The sequence below is a fragment of the Ambystoma mexicanum genome, chromosome 9, assembly GCF_040938575.1.
Source record: "Ambystoma mexicanum isolate Mex_15411 chromosome 9, UKY_AmexF1_1, whole genome shotgun sequence".
NCBI classification, from domain to species: domain Eukaryota; kingdom Metazoa; phylum Chordata; class Amphibia; order Caudata; family Ambystomatidae; genus Ambystoma; species Ambystoma mexicanum.
In genome coordinates this window covers 307,521,067-307,540,416 of record NC_090931.1, presented here as the reverse complement: position 1 = coordinate 307,540,416, position 19,350 = coordinate 307,521,067, and the positions used below count along the sequence as shown (strand labels likewise).

Below are 19,350 nucleotides of genomic sequence, written 5' to 3'. Positions count from 1 at the left end.
GATACACCATGGCGGCGTTTCCCAAAAATGTTGACGCACACCACACTTCCCTCCAGCCAACCACCGGCCACGTCCAAAGTTTGCTGACATCACGGCGTACTCCAAGCCAATGAGACTTCTGTCCACGGAGCGAACAGGTAAATGGGTCAGCAGAGGCAGATATCACTAATTTTATGAGACGTACATTTTAGTTCTTTGCAACAAAAGTACTGGACGGATTTCCACCAAACACACAAAAGCACGCTTTTGGAATCAAGCCGCCGCTCCTGCCACAAATTTGGTGAAAATCAGTCCAGTCGTTCGGGCTGTAGCCGTGCGCAAAGTTTTTGCCCATTCAGTCTATGGAAAAAAAATGTTTTGGGACTCCCCCTATAAGTTTCCCCCCCGTGTCTGGGGATGCTGTTGGTACTCTTGTTCAGAGGAGAATTGCCTAGCATTTCGGTGCAGGACTGCCCCAGGGCAGGACAAAGACTGATATGTTTGGGATATTTCTTCTCTGTGAAAGATAGTGAGCTAAAGACTCTGGGTAAGTCTCTTGTAACCAGGACTAATGTCTGGCAGAGGGACTCCCGGGACCCCCCTTGTCAATTTGCACCTTTTCCTTAGCACCAAGAACAAACAAATATCGCTGGTAGGATTTTCTTTGATTATTCGGTCCTGAACTCTGGTGAGGGGACTTTTGGTGACATTTTCCTGCCTCTGGAGGTCCATACAGATGCCTGCAAAGTTTTAGCCAGGTACAATCTTTGGAAGATGATGCACTCGATAATGGTGTGGGTATCCCGGGTATTAGTGTTCTGCGGCCCGGGAAAGTCGCAGGATGCCGGGGAATGGCTCAAAATGAAAAAGATCTTAAGGCTAGCTGGTCCAACCAGCCCAAGGGTGGAAGTCATCCTTGTCAGATCTTCCCTGTCGATTTGAAAACGGGGCCAGCACAGCTGCAGGGCTTCACTGGTGTCTCTGTGGTCCTGCAAGGAGTTGCTGGCTTCTCTGCTTGCGTTCTGCTTTGGATTCCTTGTACTAGTGGTCAACTCTGCCTGTGTTCCCAAAATCATTGCCTTATATGCTGGAACCCCTTAATTCCCTTCTATGGAGCTGTCAATCACCTGGGGGCTGGCTGTCCACCAGGACAGTCAGCCACCCAGTTAGAACTGGTTTCAGCCAGGCATATCTACAGACAAAGGACAGTGACATTTTGGGCTCCTCCCTCACTTCCTGCCTTCCCAGACACACTGGACTCTGGCGGGCTTCAGGGCTGAAGCCTGCCAAAGGCAAAACTCACAAAGGACTCAAATCTACTCTAAAGGAGAAAAGAAAACCCCAGAAGGAACTAATAAATGAAAAATGGCAAAAAAAAGAAGACAGGGGCCATTTTGAGAAAATGGTCACCCATGGGTGCTGTGCTGCAGCTGAGAAATCAGCCTGCTAGTAACATGCACAAAAAGTGGTAAAAAGAAACCACTGCCACCAGCCATTTAAGTTAGTCAGTGTAAGAAAAAGTTCCACTCACTTAGGAGATTAAAATCAAAAAAGTCCAGGGTCCAACAAAAGTGTTGGGGGTCTCTCAGGTTAAAGGGAATTAGCATAACATTCTCCATAACATTGGATTATTCCGTGCAATAGTTTTTAAAATATTTGATGGAGAAGGGGGTGCTCCTTCTCAAATATAGCTAACTATATCTTGGGTAAATTGCCAAAACCAGGGTTTTTTGGAAACGAAACAGCTGGCATCTATTTTTACTCTCGATGAGAGAAATAGCCACGGCTATAGCTGAGGATATTGTGGCGTTAATCCCCCGTTCCAGCCCCTGGAAAGGGGGATGAAGGCCATTAGCATCCCGGGTTGCCAAAGCGGTAACACGGGGTGCTAAGAAAAAGGATTTTCTAAGATGAACGCCATGGAAAGGGAAGGTGGGGCTCCATACAGAGCCCCTCTTCCTTTTCCATGGCGTCCTGTGGGAGACGAAGAGAAGAAGCGGATGCAGTGTTAGGTAAGTAGGGGGTGAAAACAAATAATGAACTGGGACGGAGCGTGGGTCGGGGTGACGGCAGGGGGAGCCGGCCGTCAGGCGGCTTGGAACACGGGATTAGAGCAGCGGTTCAAGCCAGCGTTCCTAGCCACCTGATTGGCTGGCTGCCCCGCCCAGGGTGCTAATGGAAAATGAAATGAAGGAAAAAAGCCATTTGTGGGTCAAAAACATGAAAATGCCATCAATCTAGAGCTGGGGGAGGGGTGAGGGTGGTTAGAGGACAGCAAGTGAGATTTGGGAGTTGGAGGAGGTCTAGAGACTGAGTTTGCAACACAACGCTTTTCTGTATCCTCGGCTATATCTGCAAATAGCTGACATCTGAAAGCAAACTGCATCACAGAAACAGTGTGTGTTGTGGGAAGGGAAAGAGAGAAGGCAGGGGTGGTGAAGAGGCCATCTGGGTAGTGGGGGGAGCTGTCAAAGATGAGGAGGGCACTTGGTGAGAGCCAGAGGCAAGAAAGCATTTTTTTCAGCCTTTTTTCCGATATTCAAGGCTGCAGTTAGCTGTATTCCATACATAAAATGACTACAGATAGCCAAGGGTATCAGTAGTTCTGTACCCATCGCTATAGAATTAAAAATAAAGACCAAGAATAGCGTTCAGTGGTTTATGGAGGCCAAACTAGCGAACGAGTGCAGGCATCTCTCAGAGGGTCCCCTCTACTTGGCTAGCAGGACATGTCTGGGGTTTGAAACCTACCTAGACATGGTTAGGCCCCAATGTTCCCGTAATCTTTAGATAAGGTAGAGAGTGTCTAACTTGAATCTGGCAGGTATTACAAAGAAGTGGGTCCCAAATGGGAATGGGCTTTGTCCTGTGTGCCTGTTAGCGGCGGAGTCGCTGCAGCATATCCTCTTTTTCTGTGATGGTTATCAGGCTACCAGACGTAGGCTCTTCATCCCGCTATTGAACAGAAATGGCATTCACAATGTAAACGTAGCATTCCACTTTTCAAGAAGTGTTATGAAATTAAAGTGGTATACTGTGTGGCTACCTATTTATTTCAAGCCTGGAGGGTGAGGGTGAAAATGTTAAGGGAGCGAAGTGCAGAGCTATGATTACCCAATTGACAAAACAGGAATGAACAAGGTGGTGCATTTTATGGACGTACCTGGCACTGGTGGTACCCTTACCTTGTTTTGAATTGATTTTAGCCACTATATTTTAATGTATTAGTGAATTCATTTAAAGATTGTTGTATTTTTGTGTCATTTTTATGGTAACCCTGCTCTCTTGCGTGTGTAATTGTGGTTAGATGACATGGTCCCAAAGAAAAGTCTTTTGAACAAAAGAATTTAAAAAAGATACTTTTTACAGCTAATTTGTGATGTCAGGGACATAAAAGCCATCGAGGTCTCCCATTAAATGGCCGGGACCAACCCTGCTTACCTTCAAAGTGAAGAAGGGGGCAGAGGCCATTTCCTTACTTTGAAGCCCAGCAGTGTTGGTCCTGGTCACTGCATGGGTGGGTAACAGTCCACAGACCCGGATGCCGAGTGCTTCCTTAGTTTTAAATATTTCATAACACATGAAGAAAACACTCGGCATATGCATTATTTTGTTTTAAACTGTGCCACTGTCAGTCCTTGAAAGTTCGGCACACAGAGACAATTTATTTGCCTTTTGCTGAATTGCATTCTGGTATTTGTAGTCTCCCAGTCATGACGGGGAGAATAATGCCACAACTGTGGACTTTTTGCCTAACATAGATATATAAGGGGTTATATATTTTAATGACACTATGATATGTGTGCATTTCAAGTTATCTTTATAAAGCAGAGTATTGTTGAAAGCCAGATGTGGGATGAGGAGGGGAAATGATGAGAAAGCAAGTAAGTCATGAGTATTTGCCCCCAATGTGGCAAGAGGTTTTGCAATCCTGGACACTGGCGCAGTTATTTTCCACTAATTGTGGCTGCTTTTTAGGGCAAACGTGAATAACACACATGAGTGGACAGTGTACCTTTCTTCCATCGTGAGGTTTTATTTTTGAGGATGGCAAGCATGCCTCTATTTGTTTCATGCTCCCAGTGCAGACGCCCATTCACAAGACCACAAGCACTTGTTTCGTATTCTGATTTTGATTTCCAGGAAATATTTCAGGATAGATTGCTGGGTTTAAAAGGAGAGCACCTTTTACACTTTGCAAGCATAGTTATTGGAATATTTCCTCTATCAGGGTATTTTTCTAGTGTTCTCTATTTCTTTTAAAAGTCCAATGCCATTTTGTCTTGCGTACTTTCTTCTAAGGAGAAGGTCATTTGAACTAATTTGTATATTTCACTTTAAGACATCTGGTCACTTACTGTCTGTACATTAATGGGTGCCAGTTTATAATTGTTGCTATGGGGGCAAAAGTACCTTAGCAAATGTTATTCTTGCAGCAGGTCATTTTTTTACCTTTTCCGTGCTACTTAAATGCGGTTGGTTGGGGTTGTGCGATGTATCACAACAGTCACCAATAGACTGGCCATAAAACAAGGGGCTTGGAGCACGGAGCTTAAACAAAGTGTGAGATACTCTGCAAATAATTTAATCTCACTGCACATTGCCTAAAAACATTGAGAGCTTGCAAAGCCTGCAATCTTTTATACCAAAGATTACCACTGTCAAAACAGGTCAAAATCAGTTTGTGATTGATGAACGTCTTTGAATGATGAGTTGCAAGGGTTTTAAAATATGGAGTGGCAGTTCCCACAGCCGAAGCTGTGCCCACTGTCCATGGCCAAAGGACATAGCTAGTGGTTTAGTAGTGTTTAAAATGGACAGTGGGCACGGCCGTAGGCCGTGTCCACTGGCCATGGGCGAAGACCATGACTAGTGGCCTGGTAGTGTTTCAAAATGGACAGTGAGCACAGCTTTAGGCCGAGGCCACTGGCCAGCTGCGAAAAAAATCTATGGAATGACAAAACCGTTGAAATTCAAGGAAAAAACATTGGGCGCAGGGATGTTAAGGTGAGCAATACATTGTAACAAAACCTTTGAAATTCAAGGAAAAATCTTTAGTTGCAGGGACGTTAAGGTGAGAACTTAACGCAACAAAACCCCTGAAGTTCAGCTAAAGCCACATTAACTTAGCAGCCCCTGTTGCGAAGCCTATGACCACAATGATGACATTGTGGGTCAGCAATTGAGGCAGCGATATCTACACATATATTCAGAGTCATACATCCCAAGTGACCATACATTCTCAAACTGTTAAAATAAGAGCTGCTGGTACTTGACTGGATTTGTTGAAATATCTGCTTTCTGATTACTTTGTTTGTTTATGTCCCAGGATGGACCGTCTATCCAGCAAGAGAACATTTCCAGGCCATACTTAGAATACTGGACTCCAAGGGTAAAATCACAGATAGGGTGGGTATCATGTGGAGAATTCCCTGAGGACCTAAGGAGTCATAAAAGGAGCAGGAGGATCTGTCCTTACCATGGCCATACGTCATCACATGCCATGCAGGATTATGGCGATTGGAGCACTCTTCTGTCTGAACATTTCCATTGTCCATATTCTTTGGGCTCACGGGCAGAAACACGTGCATCAGTTGCTTAATTGGTTAAGATACTAGCAGTAGACTGTGCGACATCAAGGCACAGTTTCTAATGAGGGCAAAGATTGACCCAGTATTTCATTTCTCTGGGACATCATTTTAACAACTAATGAAACCAGTAAAACAGCTCATTGGGTTCAGTGCCCTCTTTAGTGATCTCTGTGCCACCCGCAGTTCATAGGTTCGAATGCCAGATGGTTGGCATAGTTTGTCATTCTATTGAACCCTAATAATCGTGCACAATTCAGTCACCTAATGGTAATATCGGCAAAGTACAGTGGGCATAGCTGCTAGACCCTAACAGCAACGGTAGGGCAAGGATATGTTGTTTTCTTAAAAGAACTTGATGCCTTTCAGTGATCCAAAGAGAAGTAGAAAAGAAATGATCAATTTCCTGTGAAAATTGCACACACCTCATAGCCCCAATCCTGGCCCTTGTTGAAGGATTACAGCCCCAGATCGAGGCTCTAGTAACACCTGTGGTTAAGCAAATGATCACAGGTACACGTCTTTTTTTAAGCCTCATATTTTAAATGGCCATTTTGAAATGATGTCATAATTTACAGGTAGTGTCCCTTTAACTGGTATGTTACCTTATGCATTTGGGATTTATGTTGTGCAAATGATGTCATTTTCATGGACACTTGGACCTTTGGGACCTTCAGAAAAGTGTGTTGAGTTTGGTTAATAGCAGACAGAGGGATGCACAAATCCTTTGCTGTTTTGAAGAGATCTGAAGAAACCAGGCAATGCCTACAGGGGAAGCTTCAGGGTGCTTTTGGGGCGTAGTCATTGGGACGCGACATGGGTTTATCCTTAGCTGGATGCCTGGGTTGTGTGTGTCCCATGGCACGTTTAGATGTTAGGGTCATGTGGGATGGTCAGTGGTTAGTGTGGTCGCTTCATTGGCATTGACTTTGTTAGCCAAAGGAAGGCCTCGATCTGGTTTTTGAAGACAAGAGATACATGCATTTGGCTCTCCAGAGCAGAACACGGCTCTGCCTACAAAAGACTGAAATAAATACATAAATCACAGTTCCAAGCTATTGCTTAGAGTGATACAGAAGTGCAGGTGTTTCCCAGTGAGAACTTGAATATTGAAATCGTTTGGCTGTGCATGGATTTTGGGAGAAAAGCCTTAGTATAGTCAAGCAGGTGGACTATCCTTTTTTTATTTGGATTTTCTTCTGCCTGTTAATATTTTTTTTTTACTTGCCATATCTATAAACTGTATGATAAAGATCAAATTATCTAGTACTTTTTCAATATTAATTCTTTCTTCTAGGTGAAACGGCATGAAATCTGAAATGAAACAGTATTATCACAAAAAAAACATATAAAATAACGCATCTATAATTCTGTCTTTGTGTTTTCTTTTCAATAGGGCGGGACAGTTGGTATCGTCATAGACTGGCAGTGTGACCTTGACTGGCCTCTGAAATTCTGCATACCGACCTACAAGTTTATTGGTCTTGATGATGCCGAAACACAGGTGTCAAAGGGATTCAACTTCAGGTGAGAGTCACTTTTTCCCCACTCCCCCTTCACCATTTAGCATCCATGTAGTTTCCTAAACGGGTGCTTATGGTGTAATTTTTAAAAAAAAATGAAAACAAAGATGTAATGTACCTTTGTGGTGCAGCTCAGCTCTGGCAGTACTGTTCTTTGGGAAGTCTGCTGTTCATGTTGATGACATCACTGTCAACAACATGGAAAAGGGACTTACCTCATAGCAATGCCTGAGCCGAACCGCACCACAAAGGTAAGTGCCTTTTTTTAAAAACACCATTATACAATCTTTTTTAGAGAAAGGCCCAGATAGACGTTGGTAGTTAATTTTTCCCAATACCCTTTGTTGAGAATAATAGCTATGATCAATCTGAGAACTGCACTGGTCTAAGAACTCCTTCAAACTTTATGCCCCCAATTAGTTCCTTTTTGGCCAAATCGGTTGTCTTTGAGAAAAAAACGCTGGCAGATGTTGAAAAGCTCAAACGGCTAAATACAAAACAATATCAGAATTTAACCAAGAAAGTACTAGGATTACTAGATAAATTGAAACTTAATGAACATGTGGTCATTAGAAAGGCATACAAAGGTGGAGCAATAGTTGAACTTGACAGGGCAAAATACATAGAAGAATGATTAAGGCAGCTGTCAGATGAGACAAGCTATAAATGGCTTCTGGAAGATCCGAAAACACATGTATTTAAACATATTGAGAACAAGGTATCAAAGGAAGTGGAAAGAGGCTGGATAAGCCAACAAGAGCAAGCTTTTTTGATAAATAAAAGATCTAAAATTCCAACTTTTTATATACTCCCCAAAATGTATAAAACCTTGCAAGATCCCCCCGGACGACCTATAGTATCCGGGATGAATTCAGTTCTGGAACCTTTATTAAAATTTGCAGACCATTACTTAAGACCTTTCATAACCGAAATGACATCTTATGTCCGTGATACAATAAACATAATAAAACAAATTGAGGATTTGGAGTTTGACCCCCAAAATTCATATATTACCAGGACTCAACAAAATCTCACTTTATACCAAGATTCCCCAAAGAGCTACTTTGGAGATAATAGAAGCGCGCCTCTGGGAAAGAAAGGACCCAGATCCGGTACCATGCTCTTTTATCCTTTGGTGGATAGAATTGGCCCTGACTGAGAATTTCTTCCAGTTCCAAGGGGAAATGTTTAAACAAATCAAAGGGACTGACATGGGAGCCACCATGGCTCTCAGTTTAGAACATTTTGCTGTAGAGGCATTTGAAAATAAATATATTTATTGTTTGAATAATCGATATATCACAAATATCATGTCATGGAAAAGATTTATCCCTAACATTTTGATACTCTGGAATGATACTACAGAAGAAGCAACAGCATTCATGAGATGGATTAATAAACAAAGACGGGTCTTACAATTCACAAACAATATGAGCTCTAATTAAATTAATTTCCTTGATATAACAATTTTTCATGAGGGGTAGATTAAGGGTTAGACCATTTCAGTACAGACCAGAAAACCCTATTACAATTTGAGAGTCATCATTTACAGAATCTGAGAGAACATTTACCATTCAGACAATTTCTCCAAATTAAATGAAATAGTAGCACTACTGAAACATTTGACAGCTGTAACCTTAAGTGAGAGTCTATTGAATAGGGGATATCCTAAAAAGATAATATGAAAGGCAGTGAAGAGAGCCTTCAATAAAAACAGGGAAGCATTATTAGAACCTCAGGAGAAAAACAAGGAGAGAGAACAAGTGGTCTGTGTATAGACTTACACAAAGTTAGCCTATACAATCAAAAATACAGAAAAATTGGTGAGTGTATAAAAAGATAAATCAGAAAATGGAAAGACCAATGTATTCATTCGAAAGGACTTTAAATATCAAATATCTGATCATGAGAAATTATATGAGGTCTAAATAAAGCCTAAATAACTGAGCATCACTGAGATGGGCGGGTTGGAAGCTGTTAAAGGACATTTCCCGTGCAGGAAATGTGGCGTTTGTAATTTTACTAGAAAATCAACTGAAGTGGATGTAGGTTTGGGTACAACAAACATTTACAAATTGTGAATCTACGTATGTCATATACATGGTCACTTTGCCTTGTGCCTTGAGATATATAGGAAAGATTCTGAGAAAAATAAAGACCTGTGTAAAAGAACACAGAAGCTGTCTGAAAAACAAACTAAAGCATGCTCCCTTAGTTAAACATTTCAATACAATGATTTATGATTTTAAATGGACTGTTTTACAAATGAAGACATCTACCGGAATCAATATTGACGAGCAATTATTAAGAAAAGAGCAACAGCTAATCCTCTTAACTAAAAGTTGGCCTGAAGGATTAAATTAAAGTGTTTAGTGGCAAAAGTTCACACAGCTCTTTCATCTATCTTCCTTTCTACCTGTGGTGTTCCCCAGGGGTCTAACCTCTTGCCCTGGCTTTCCAACCAATACCTGGCAACTCTCGCCCACTGCATTGCCACTTTCTGCTCAAATTTCCAGTGCTACGCTGACGACACGCAACTCATTTTCAGGCTGCCCTCTGCCACCTCCTCTCCCTCTCTCATCTCTGATTGCCTAACTGCCATTCAAGATTGGTGTTCCGCCAATGATCTTTGTCTGAATACCACCAAGACGGAGATCCTCCCCATAGGCACACCTTCACCATCCTTTCCCCTCACTCTCTGGCCGGCCTCCCTTGGCCCTCCTCCTACCCCCACCTGCGAGGCTAAGAACCTCGGGTCATCTTTGACTCCACCCTTTCCTTCTCCGGCCACATCTCTGAGGTCTCTAAAAAGTCAAATTTCCAACTGCACCTCCTCAGAGGTACTCTGCCTTTCCTCTCCTTCCCCCAGAAGCTCATGGTATCCCAAGCTCTGGTTCTCTCTAGCTTGGACTATTGTAACAGCCTCTTTTCTAAATCTACCTGCCTCTACTCTCTGCCCTCTGCAACTAATCCAGAACAGGACTGCGAGACTTGTCCTTGGCCTCAAGCCCTGGGATCGTATCTCTCCAGCTCTGAAATCTCTCCACTGGCTCCCAGTGGATGCAAGGATTAAATTCAAAACCCTCTGGATTGTCCACAAGGCTTTCTGGGGCCTGGGTCCAAAATACCTTCAGCTATGCCTTCGCAAATACCTCCCCTCTCGAGCTCTTCGCTCCTCTACCTCCAACTCCCTCAGGGTCAGTCGTTTTTCAAAGAAACGAGCTGGGGGTAGATCTCTGTCTTCGGCTGGGGCCTCCCTCTGGAATAGCCTCCCTGCCACTCCAAAACTTGAGGAGAACCATCTCTGGTTCCGGAAGCACCTCAAGACCTTCCTCTTTTCTTCTGCCTTCGCTCGCCCTCTCCCCTGCTGATCTGGTCTCCCTTGGCACTGTGCACCTGGCCACCCTCTGTCCTTCGGGCCCAGGTACCTGCTCACCCTGCCACCCTCCCGCACTGCCTCCGTGCCACCCCTTGCACTGGGGTCTGTATCTGTACCCATACAGCCCCCTTTTTCTTCCTGCACTTATCAGACCTACTCTGCCTGCTGCCTTAAACCTAGCACTTGCTAATTGCTGGCTGCATTACCACTGTTTGTTGACTTTATTATTTATTGTTGTTATTTATCTGTTTCTCCTCTGCTTTGCACTTTCCACTTCTCCCTTCTTCCATGCACTTTTCCCCTCCCCCTCTCCCATAAACTTGCGCGTTCTCAATGTCACTGGGCCTAGTAAGATGTTTTGTTCTCCCCTGTTCCCCTCCCTTGCCTTGTCGCGCTCTGAAACACTTGTGTACGAGCACGTTGGAAACAAAATATCAATCAATCAAAAAAAGCCCTAAAGAGAAATAATTTACTTGTGTGGTGCTGGGCATGAGAGATGGCTCCCGCTCAAAACGAGGGATAAAAGTAGTCTCTCTTGTCCGCCAAATAAGAAAGGAAACTTTTTAAAAGCACAGAGCTATTGATAATAACAGATACACGAAAATGTTAAGATATAAAACTGTACTGTTAATAGACACATGATATCTTTGAACTAGACCTATTTGTAAAAAACATTCTCCAATATGGCACCACTTTACAGTAAAGAAATAGAGAACTGAAAAGAGAGTTTCAGTGTTTATCGACACCGGCATAAAAACAACAAAGATGGCGCCTGTGTAAAACCGCATGCTTTTGGGAAGTCATGCGGAATTCAAGGAAATAGAGGAGCGTGTTCAAGGTAAGAGATATTGAGTTCTGTAATAAACAAGTGACTCACCAAGAAACCCATGGGAATCAGTGACTGAGTATAATTGGATGTGTTACAGCCATAGAAAACAATAGAGATTCTTCTGAACGGAACAAGAGAGACAATGTGCAGCCATTGCGATCAATAAAGATTGCCTGGGGAATATAACCAATTGGTTTGTATTCTTTCACCGAACAGAAGATGTTAATTGTTTTGTACTAGTAAAAGGAAGATTGCCTTAAGCAACTTCCAAGAATGTGCATTTTGTTCACTAAATTAAGTGGCAGAATAATTTAACAATCCAATCAGAGTATCAATAACTAGTAGTCATATGTCACTTGCAGGTTCCTGTTATTTGCAGGTTCCTTCTGGTGGCAGTCAGGGAGAATAACTTTTATGAAAAATATTGAGCCTATACGTTGATTATGAAATTGGTTCATGGGCATGTCACAGGGTGTCTTTTGTATATATTGGTGTAGTCCTTGATATTTTGTTTTCAAAATTGAACTTTATTGGTATTTCAAATACTGTATTACAAACCATCACAACATGGCAATTTCCTATACAGTGAGACCATCCCAACCTCCCCACTGCAAAGTCCCCCCCCCACTCAACGCCCATATTTCTCAAAGAAGGGGAGCCATAGGGCTTCAATGTTAGACCTGCATTCATCCAAAAGATGTGTGAGTTATTCCATATCATATTTTGTTCAGATCTTCGTCACCCACTCCCTTTCCACCGGCATGCGTGAATTCTTCCACAATTGGGCTAGGCAACATCTAGCTGCAACCAGCATGATCTGTAACATGTGCTTCTCTTCCACCTCAGTCTCCTCCTCTAACCATACCCCAAAAAGGAGAAGCCACGGCGAGAGCTCCCTGTGGATCCCTTCTACCCCTTTTATCCATGATCGAACTTCCCTCCGGTATGATTGCACTCTAGGACATCCGCACCACATTTGGATATAATGCCCCTTTTCCCAGTGGCATTTCCAACTGTATGGGTCATATCCCTTGCACATCATAGCTATCACAGCCTTTGGATAATGCAATCTGTGTAGCAGCTTCAGAGCTTGCTGTCAATATTGCATGGAAACTGTCGAGCATGCAAACCTCCGACACATCTGCGTTCACAATGTGTAATCAATGTCTTTCCCCAAGTCTTGCCCCCACCTGATCCTAGCTGGAAGTGGGTCCACTCTCTCCATTAACAGGAGCCGTTCAAATCCCATCAGTCCCCTCCTCAAGTGTTCACCCCAATGGGCTTTCATCAGGGCCCCTTTCAATTGTAGGTACCGGAATGTCAACAGATTTCCAAGGCTCGGTCCTCCTCCAAACTACTTAACGGGATGGAAATACCCCCTTCCCACATTTGTCTGGTCCTGCTTAGCCCAGCCTCATACCAAAGCTAAAATGCTAATGGCTCCTCAATCATATCCCTCAAAGGTGGGGCACAGATGCAACTCAGAGGTGACGGCCATGTGAAGAGCCACCTATTTCACCCACCCTCCGTCCTTCCAAATAGACCACAAAACCTCCAGAATCGGGTGGTACAACAGCCTTCTTGGGCTACTGGATCTGAGCACCCACAACCATTCACCCAGGAAGACTGGAGCCAAGATTACGTGTCCATTGGTACCCATTGCTTTTCGGAGAGTGGGTTCAGGTGGTCCACCAGGACCTGAAGCTGAGTCGCCTTATTGTACGTCTCGAGATCCAGGAGCCCAACGCCCCCCTCTTCCTTCGGTAAAATCAATGTCCTGTAGACAACACTGCGCAGAGAAATTTCAGCATGGCTTCCCTCACTTCAGCAAAGAAAGATAGCAGGATCACTACCAGGAGCATTTGGAATAAAAACAGAAATTTGGGGCGCACCACCATCTTAATACAGCTTAGACACACCATCCACAATAGTCCTAATCTCGCCCACCTCTCCATGTCCTTTCTCACGGCCAACCATAACGGCAGAAAGTTCCTAGAGAAAAGATCACCATAATGACATGTAACCTGTATCTCCAGATAATGAAAAGAGTCCTCCTGCACCTGAAACGGCAACCTCTCAATATATTCCTTCTCTGTCTCTGACAACTCCCTACCTCGTAAGCCACCGATTTCTCAAGATTGACTTTAAAGCTGGATAGCTTTGCATATCGTGCCAAGCTCTCCAACAAGGGGGGCAGCGACTGCAGGGCATCATCTGCAAAGAAGCTAACGTTTCACTTTACTCCCCCTAACAAGACACCCCTTACTCTCTCATATTGCATAACAACCGTCGCCCATGGTTCTATAGCCAAAGCATAAAGCAATGGGGAGAGTGGACATCCCTGTCACATACCTTGCTGTAGCGGGAATGCCTGTGACTCTGAACTGGATGCTTCCAGCCCTTGAAGACGATGTAGCAATACCATTCAGATGGATGGGGATGCAGACGTTACTCAAACATCAATAATCAAAACAACTCAGGTAGTTGGCAAAAGGATAACTGTTTTAATATCAATTATCTAAAACAGGGAGTACAACAGACATCAACGTACATCTCAGCATAAGATCTCTCAATGCATCTTTAAAAAAAGCATTCTTTTATAGCAAAGAATTGTCATTGATGACGTTAACCTACGTATTACTAATGTCATCCTACGTGGCAAGCTCCAAAAACCCTGTTGGCAATTATGATAGGCTCTTAAGGAACCTATAAGTATACCATCCATACTAGTCTAAGAGAGTGAAGAAAAGTGATTGGTTTCTTAACATCAGGTGGGGCAACTAAGCCCTCCCCTTAAACAGGTCACTAAGAAAGTCACTAAATACACAACGTCCCATTGGCCACACAAACTATAGGACCCTTAATCACGCGGCCCCCTGTCATTGGTTGGCACTCTAACCTCCGTCAGTACTTTTCCACCTACGTTAGCATCACAATTCCGAGATTGGAGGTAGTCATGGCACTATTTGCGCCATGACTGCCTCCAATATTGGGTCCGGCACCGATCTGGTTCAATGGGGATTAACCGGTGTAGTCCGACCTTTACGGGACCGGTAAGTCCCCATTGAAAAAGCCCATAGGGCTCAATGGAATGGGGAAGACGCTAATAATGGCAAATTGCGGTACCGTTATTAGCTCTGAAGTCCCTTAACGGGTCCCGTCCATAACACCTGGTCAGACCAGGCGTTAAAGGAGGGACCCGTAAAGGGACCTCATAGTAGGGCGGTAAGGGATTACCGGCACCGGTCTCCTTACCAGTGCCCGGTATCCCTTACCGCCCTACTCGGAATGAGGCCCACAGACTGGACTTCCAGGTGCTGGTGAGCTAGTCTTCAACCATAGCTTCCCACCAATTAGCATATTCATCCATCATCACTTCAGTTGTCTGCTCTCAATTAAGTCTTTGAACTTGTCCTTGGGAGTGTTCTTTTGCTCTGGAGAATTCAAGGGAGTGAAGGAATGCTCTGCCCTCATGCATTGGTGTGACCTTCGTGTTTGTCCAACTTCATCCTTCCACACGACTGAAGACCACAAAATCGAGCCTTAGTGTATTTAAAATACTATTATCTAATAGACCTCTGACGTCTTCCTTGTTTTTGTCCATGTCTTCTGAACAAGAGTTTCGTTCTTTCACACGATTTGTATCCAATGTCTGCTCACCTCAGCCTAATAAAACCTTGGCTTCTTGAGGCTCATCCAGCCTCGCCTTTCTGAGATCTGCTTCTGTAATTCAATTGCTTTTTTAACTGCAACACACTGGAAAAGAGACCTTCTTTCTTGAGCCCAGTTCTGCTATAATACGTAGTGGAAACATCCATTCATACTCACTTCTATATATATGTATATGTTGGCGCATGCCGCAATCTATTCACTATAAAGCTAGCCTCAGGAATACTTCGTCTGCTTGTGTTTCTTTGCATCTGTACACATGTAAAATAACTTGATATCTTCATTGTTTCTGCATCATAAGTTTCTTCATCTTGATCCCAATATGTCACTTATCGTTGATACTTTCTTGATGCCTTATAGAATATCTGCATTCTCTTGTCTCTGCATCTCTTCCATGTATGGCAGCTCGGCCCTGTGTGACGTCACCATTCTTCTCTTCCATTTATTGGTCCTACTTCTTCTGGGATTTCATTCAAATGGCCATGATACTGTCTCGTATGCAAGTATGGCTTTCTCAATGGGAACCTTGCTTCCAGGATTTTCTTCGATATCTGTATTTTCACTGGTACCGCACGTGTCTCACACTATGGTTCCCAACATATAGGCAATATGGGCGAAGTGGTTGAAGTGGGGGTACTTGGCTCCTTCTCTACAACTCATTCTCGTTGACCACCACCGCGGCTGTCGGATTGGCATGTAAAGCCACCATCTATCCCTTCCATCTCGGGCCCATTCCAATGGTCGAGAGAAGCTCCCCCATGAAGGCACAGCTCACCCGATCAAAGGCCTTCTCAGCATCCAGAGCCAGCAGCAGTGCCCCCTCTTTCTTCACCACCGGGGTGTTAAGAACATGAAGCGTCTTTCGCATATTATCAGCCCCTTGCCTGTGCATTACAAAACCTGCCTGATCTGGGTGGATCTTTCAGGGGAGGCAGGATTTCAATCAAGATGCGAGGACCCTGGCAAAGATTTTGGTGTCCAGGTTAAGCAGGGAAATGGGCCTATATGAGGCACAATTGGCTAGGTCCTTCCCCGGTTTTGGGATAACTGCTATGAAAGCACGAAGGAATGTCGGCGGTATCGTGCACTCACCCACAATAGACTTAAAAAGCTTAGCCAGGGGCGCCACCAAAGAGGATTGATACTGTTTGTAAAAGTATCTTCCCACGTGGCCTTCCCAGTTTTTAGTCTTTGGATCACCCTCAGCACCTCTTCCTACGTTACCTCCCCCTCAAGGACTTCCCTCGCGGCTCCTGTAAACTTGGGGAGCCACCAATTGGCAAGATAATCCTGCATCTCCTGCACTACCGCCTCTACCGGTTTGGTGTAGAATTCCTGGTAATAGCCCATTAACTGGGCCAAAATGTTGTCACCTCTATCCATCATACTCCTGTCGCTACCCCGCACTCTATCTACTCTCCTCTCCACCCTGAAACCCCTCACACTATTCGCTAGAAGCGTTCCCACTGTATCATTGTGTTCAAAGCACCTTTGCCGTGTGAACCTCAACCTCTTTATCACCTCCCCCGTGCAGAGTTCTTGCCTCCTCTGGAGCAGTTGGGCCAGTAATGTTTTCAGCTCCTCCCGGACTGTGGCCTCAATCAACCCCCTTTCCCCTTTCTTTCGTGACCCTTCAGCAATAACGAGTGCCCGGAATGTGGCCTTAGCCGCATCCCATACCATTGCCATGCCCGTCTCCCCGTTATCATTAGTGTCAAAGTACGCCTGTAGCTCCTTCCCTAAAAAGTCCTGGAATGCCTGGTCCCTCAACAGATTGTCATTAAACCTCCAGCAGGAATTCTGCAGAGGCTTCCGTACAGTCCACTCTGCCACCACCAGCTTGTGATCTGACCAGGTGATCGCCTCAACTTTAGGTGCCCTCACTCTCTATCCCGCTCTTGTGGAACAAGCATCAGATCTATCCTAGTATATGTCTGATGTGGGCGGGAGAAAAACATATAACCCCTGGACCCTGGAAGTGACTCCACCAGACATCCACCCAATAGTGGTCTTGCAGGAGGTTCCGGAAAGGAAAAGGTTCTCTTTACATGTCGCTCTTGGCCCTCCCCCATTTGCCGACCACCAATCAAGCACCTGCTCAGCCACAAGGTTGAAATCCACCCCCAGGATTGTGGCCCCCTCTGCCCAGCTTCCCAGCATCCCAAATATCTGGCACAAAAATCCCAACTGTCCCACATTAGGCTCATATAGAGTAGCCAGTGCGATTTGAGTTCCCTCGTAGAATCCCTTTATCCTCAAGAACCAGCCCCTGAACACCCTCCTGTTCTGGACCTCCATCATCCTGAATGTTTTCCCAGGTAGGATACCCACCCTTTCCTTCTTGTAGACCCTGTGGGAAGCCCGAAGTTCACACCGATATCCTTACCCTTTATTACAGTTACGCCCCCTGCTTATAGTGAGTCTCACCGTTCGCCGATTGCCCTTCTTATATCCCGTCAAGTACCCTATCCTCTCCCTCCTGGACTGCATGAGATCCCTTCCCAGTTCCCCTCTCCTCCACACCTACTCCCCTCCCGCTCCCCACCTTTCCCCAACTCAGGTGTGCGTCCATTCGTCCCAACCGTGCTGGTCACACCAGTTGAACCACCAGGAATGCAACCACTGCCCTGGTCGCGCTATTCATCACCCCCCCACCACCCTCGGCCCCCACACTCCCACAGCGGAGCCCGTACCATTGCCCAATCAACTATCCAACCAAAACCAACAACTCCCATATCCCCCCTCAAACTCCCAACTCCCTGTTCGTTCCCCCTGTGCACCCCCCTTAAACTCAGCATCGGTAAGCAAATTGCCAACAACACAACAAGCAAATGCCTCTCCTTCCCGGTACTGCCCTACCCTCCCCCTCCCTCAACCAACACAGGGGAAGGCCCAGGTGTGAGGTCCGGGGCTCAACCAAGAAAACATAAGAGACCAAACAGAACCCCACACCTCCTTTAAGTGTCGTCTTTCTGGGGCCATAGGGTATTACGCTTCTGGAACTTCCAAACCCCATGTGCCCTGCACTTCCCCCATGTAGACTCCTGGCCTCAGAGCTCACGCCGGGAGTCCAGTCCTTTTCTGACTCCTTCTGGGAGAGGTCAATCCTGATGTCCCACCAGTAGATCCGTAACATGCTTAACCTCTTCCTACGCTACCAGGTGGTATCTCTGCCCTTCCCACTCGAAAACCAATGTTAAGGATACACCATCTGTATCTCACCCCCTTCTGCTGGAGCCACTTGGTGAGGGCTCCACATTTCTTACACCATGATAGTGTGTGCGCTAAGTCTTGAAAGATAGCCACCCTAGCTAAGGAACAGTTAAGGTGCAGATTTAACTCAACAAATCCTTAGAATTCAGTGGATGTGGGAAGTGATGATCATAATAGCTCAGCGTAGTCCCATTGATGACTACTAGAATCGAATGATGTGTTATTTATATAGCACTTACGCTTAAGCACTTTAAATAGAACACATATACATACAATATCACCCAATCGGAGTTGGTACACATTTATTGACATTGGTAGGATGAAAAGATGAGTTGGTATTGCCAGTATTTGAACATGCAATCTGCAGATTAACCACAGATCACAGTAGAGAGCGCTCAACCCACTGGGCTAGCTTGCTGTCCACTAATTTTGTTTGTCATTGTGAATCCCATCAGTTATGTATGTGCTCATGGGCTTTGCAACAGGGTTTACACCGACCCACATCTGCTGAATTTCAAGGGTTTTGTTGCGTTAAATCTGATCACTTTAACTGTCCGTTAACTAAAGGTTTTTTCAATGAATTTCAAGGGTTTTGTTATACAATAGTTTATTCAAGGGCCACAAGCCATGGCCTTCGGCCAGGGCCACTGTAAATGTGGCACCAATAAGTTTCTTTAGGGCCCACTAGCCTTTGGTCGTGCCAACTGTATACCTTAATACACAAGGTTTCTTTCAAGCCTACTCGTCATGACCTTCAGCCATGGCTTGGGGCCACGGACTTAGGCTGTGGCCGCTGTACATGTTGCACAAATAGGTTTCCTTGCAGTCCTCTGGCCAGGGCCACTGGAACAAAGACCCAGTTCCCCCTACCTGGCAGATGTGATCACAACAGATGTCCCTATTTCCCCTCAGTTTCCATTGCCCCATTAATCCCCCGATAATTACCACGGTAATATCGCAGCAATCATGCTAATTGCCATGATAATGCTCGAAAATTAAAAAGTCTGCAGAGGCACTAGCATGTGTTAGGTAGATTTTAAATTGTTATGCCAAATCTCCTCCACCTGTGAGACCTCCAGCACTTTTTGTTTTCTTGTCTGTTCTTCTGAGTGAGTGGCACCCTTTTTCCCACTCACTCATTCTTTTGCTCTGACTACGGGAACCCTAGTT

At 44.8% G+C, this 19,350-nt stretch overlaps 1 protein-coding gene across 2 annotated transcripts in view; it reads left to right on the top strand.

The window, feature by feature from the left end:
• P2RX1 (purinergic receptor P2X 1) overlaps positions 1–19,350 on the top strand; it is a 443,061-nt gene that overhangs the window by 296,750 nt on the left and 126,961 nt on the right. For both annotated transcript variants that reach the window (XM_069614712.1, XM_069614713.1), the window contains one exon: positions 6,964–7,094. In XM_069614712.1, coding sequence (XP_069470813.1) covers positions 6,964–7,094 — 131 coding nt within the window. The remainder of the gene's footprint in view (positions 1–6,963; positions 7,095–19,350) is intronic.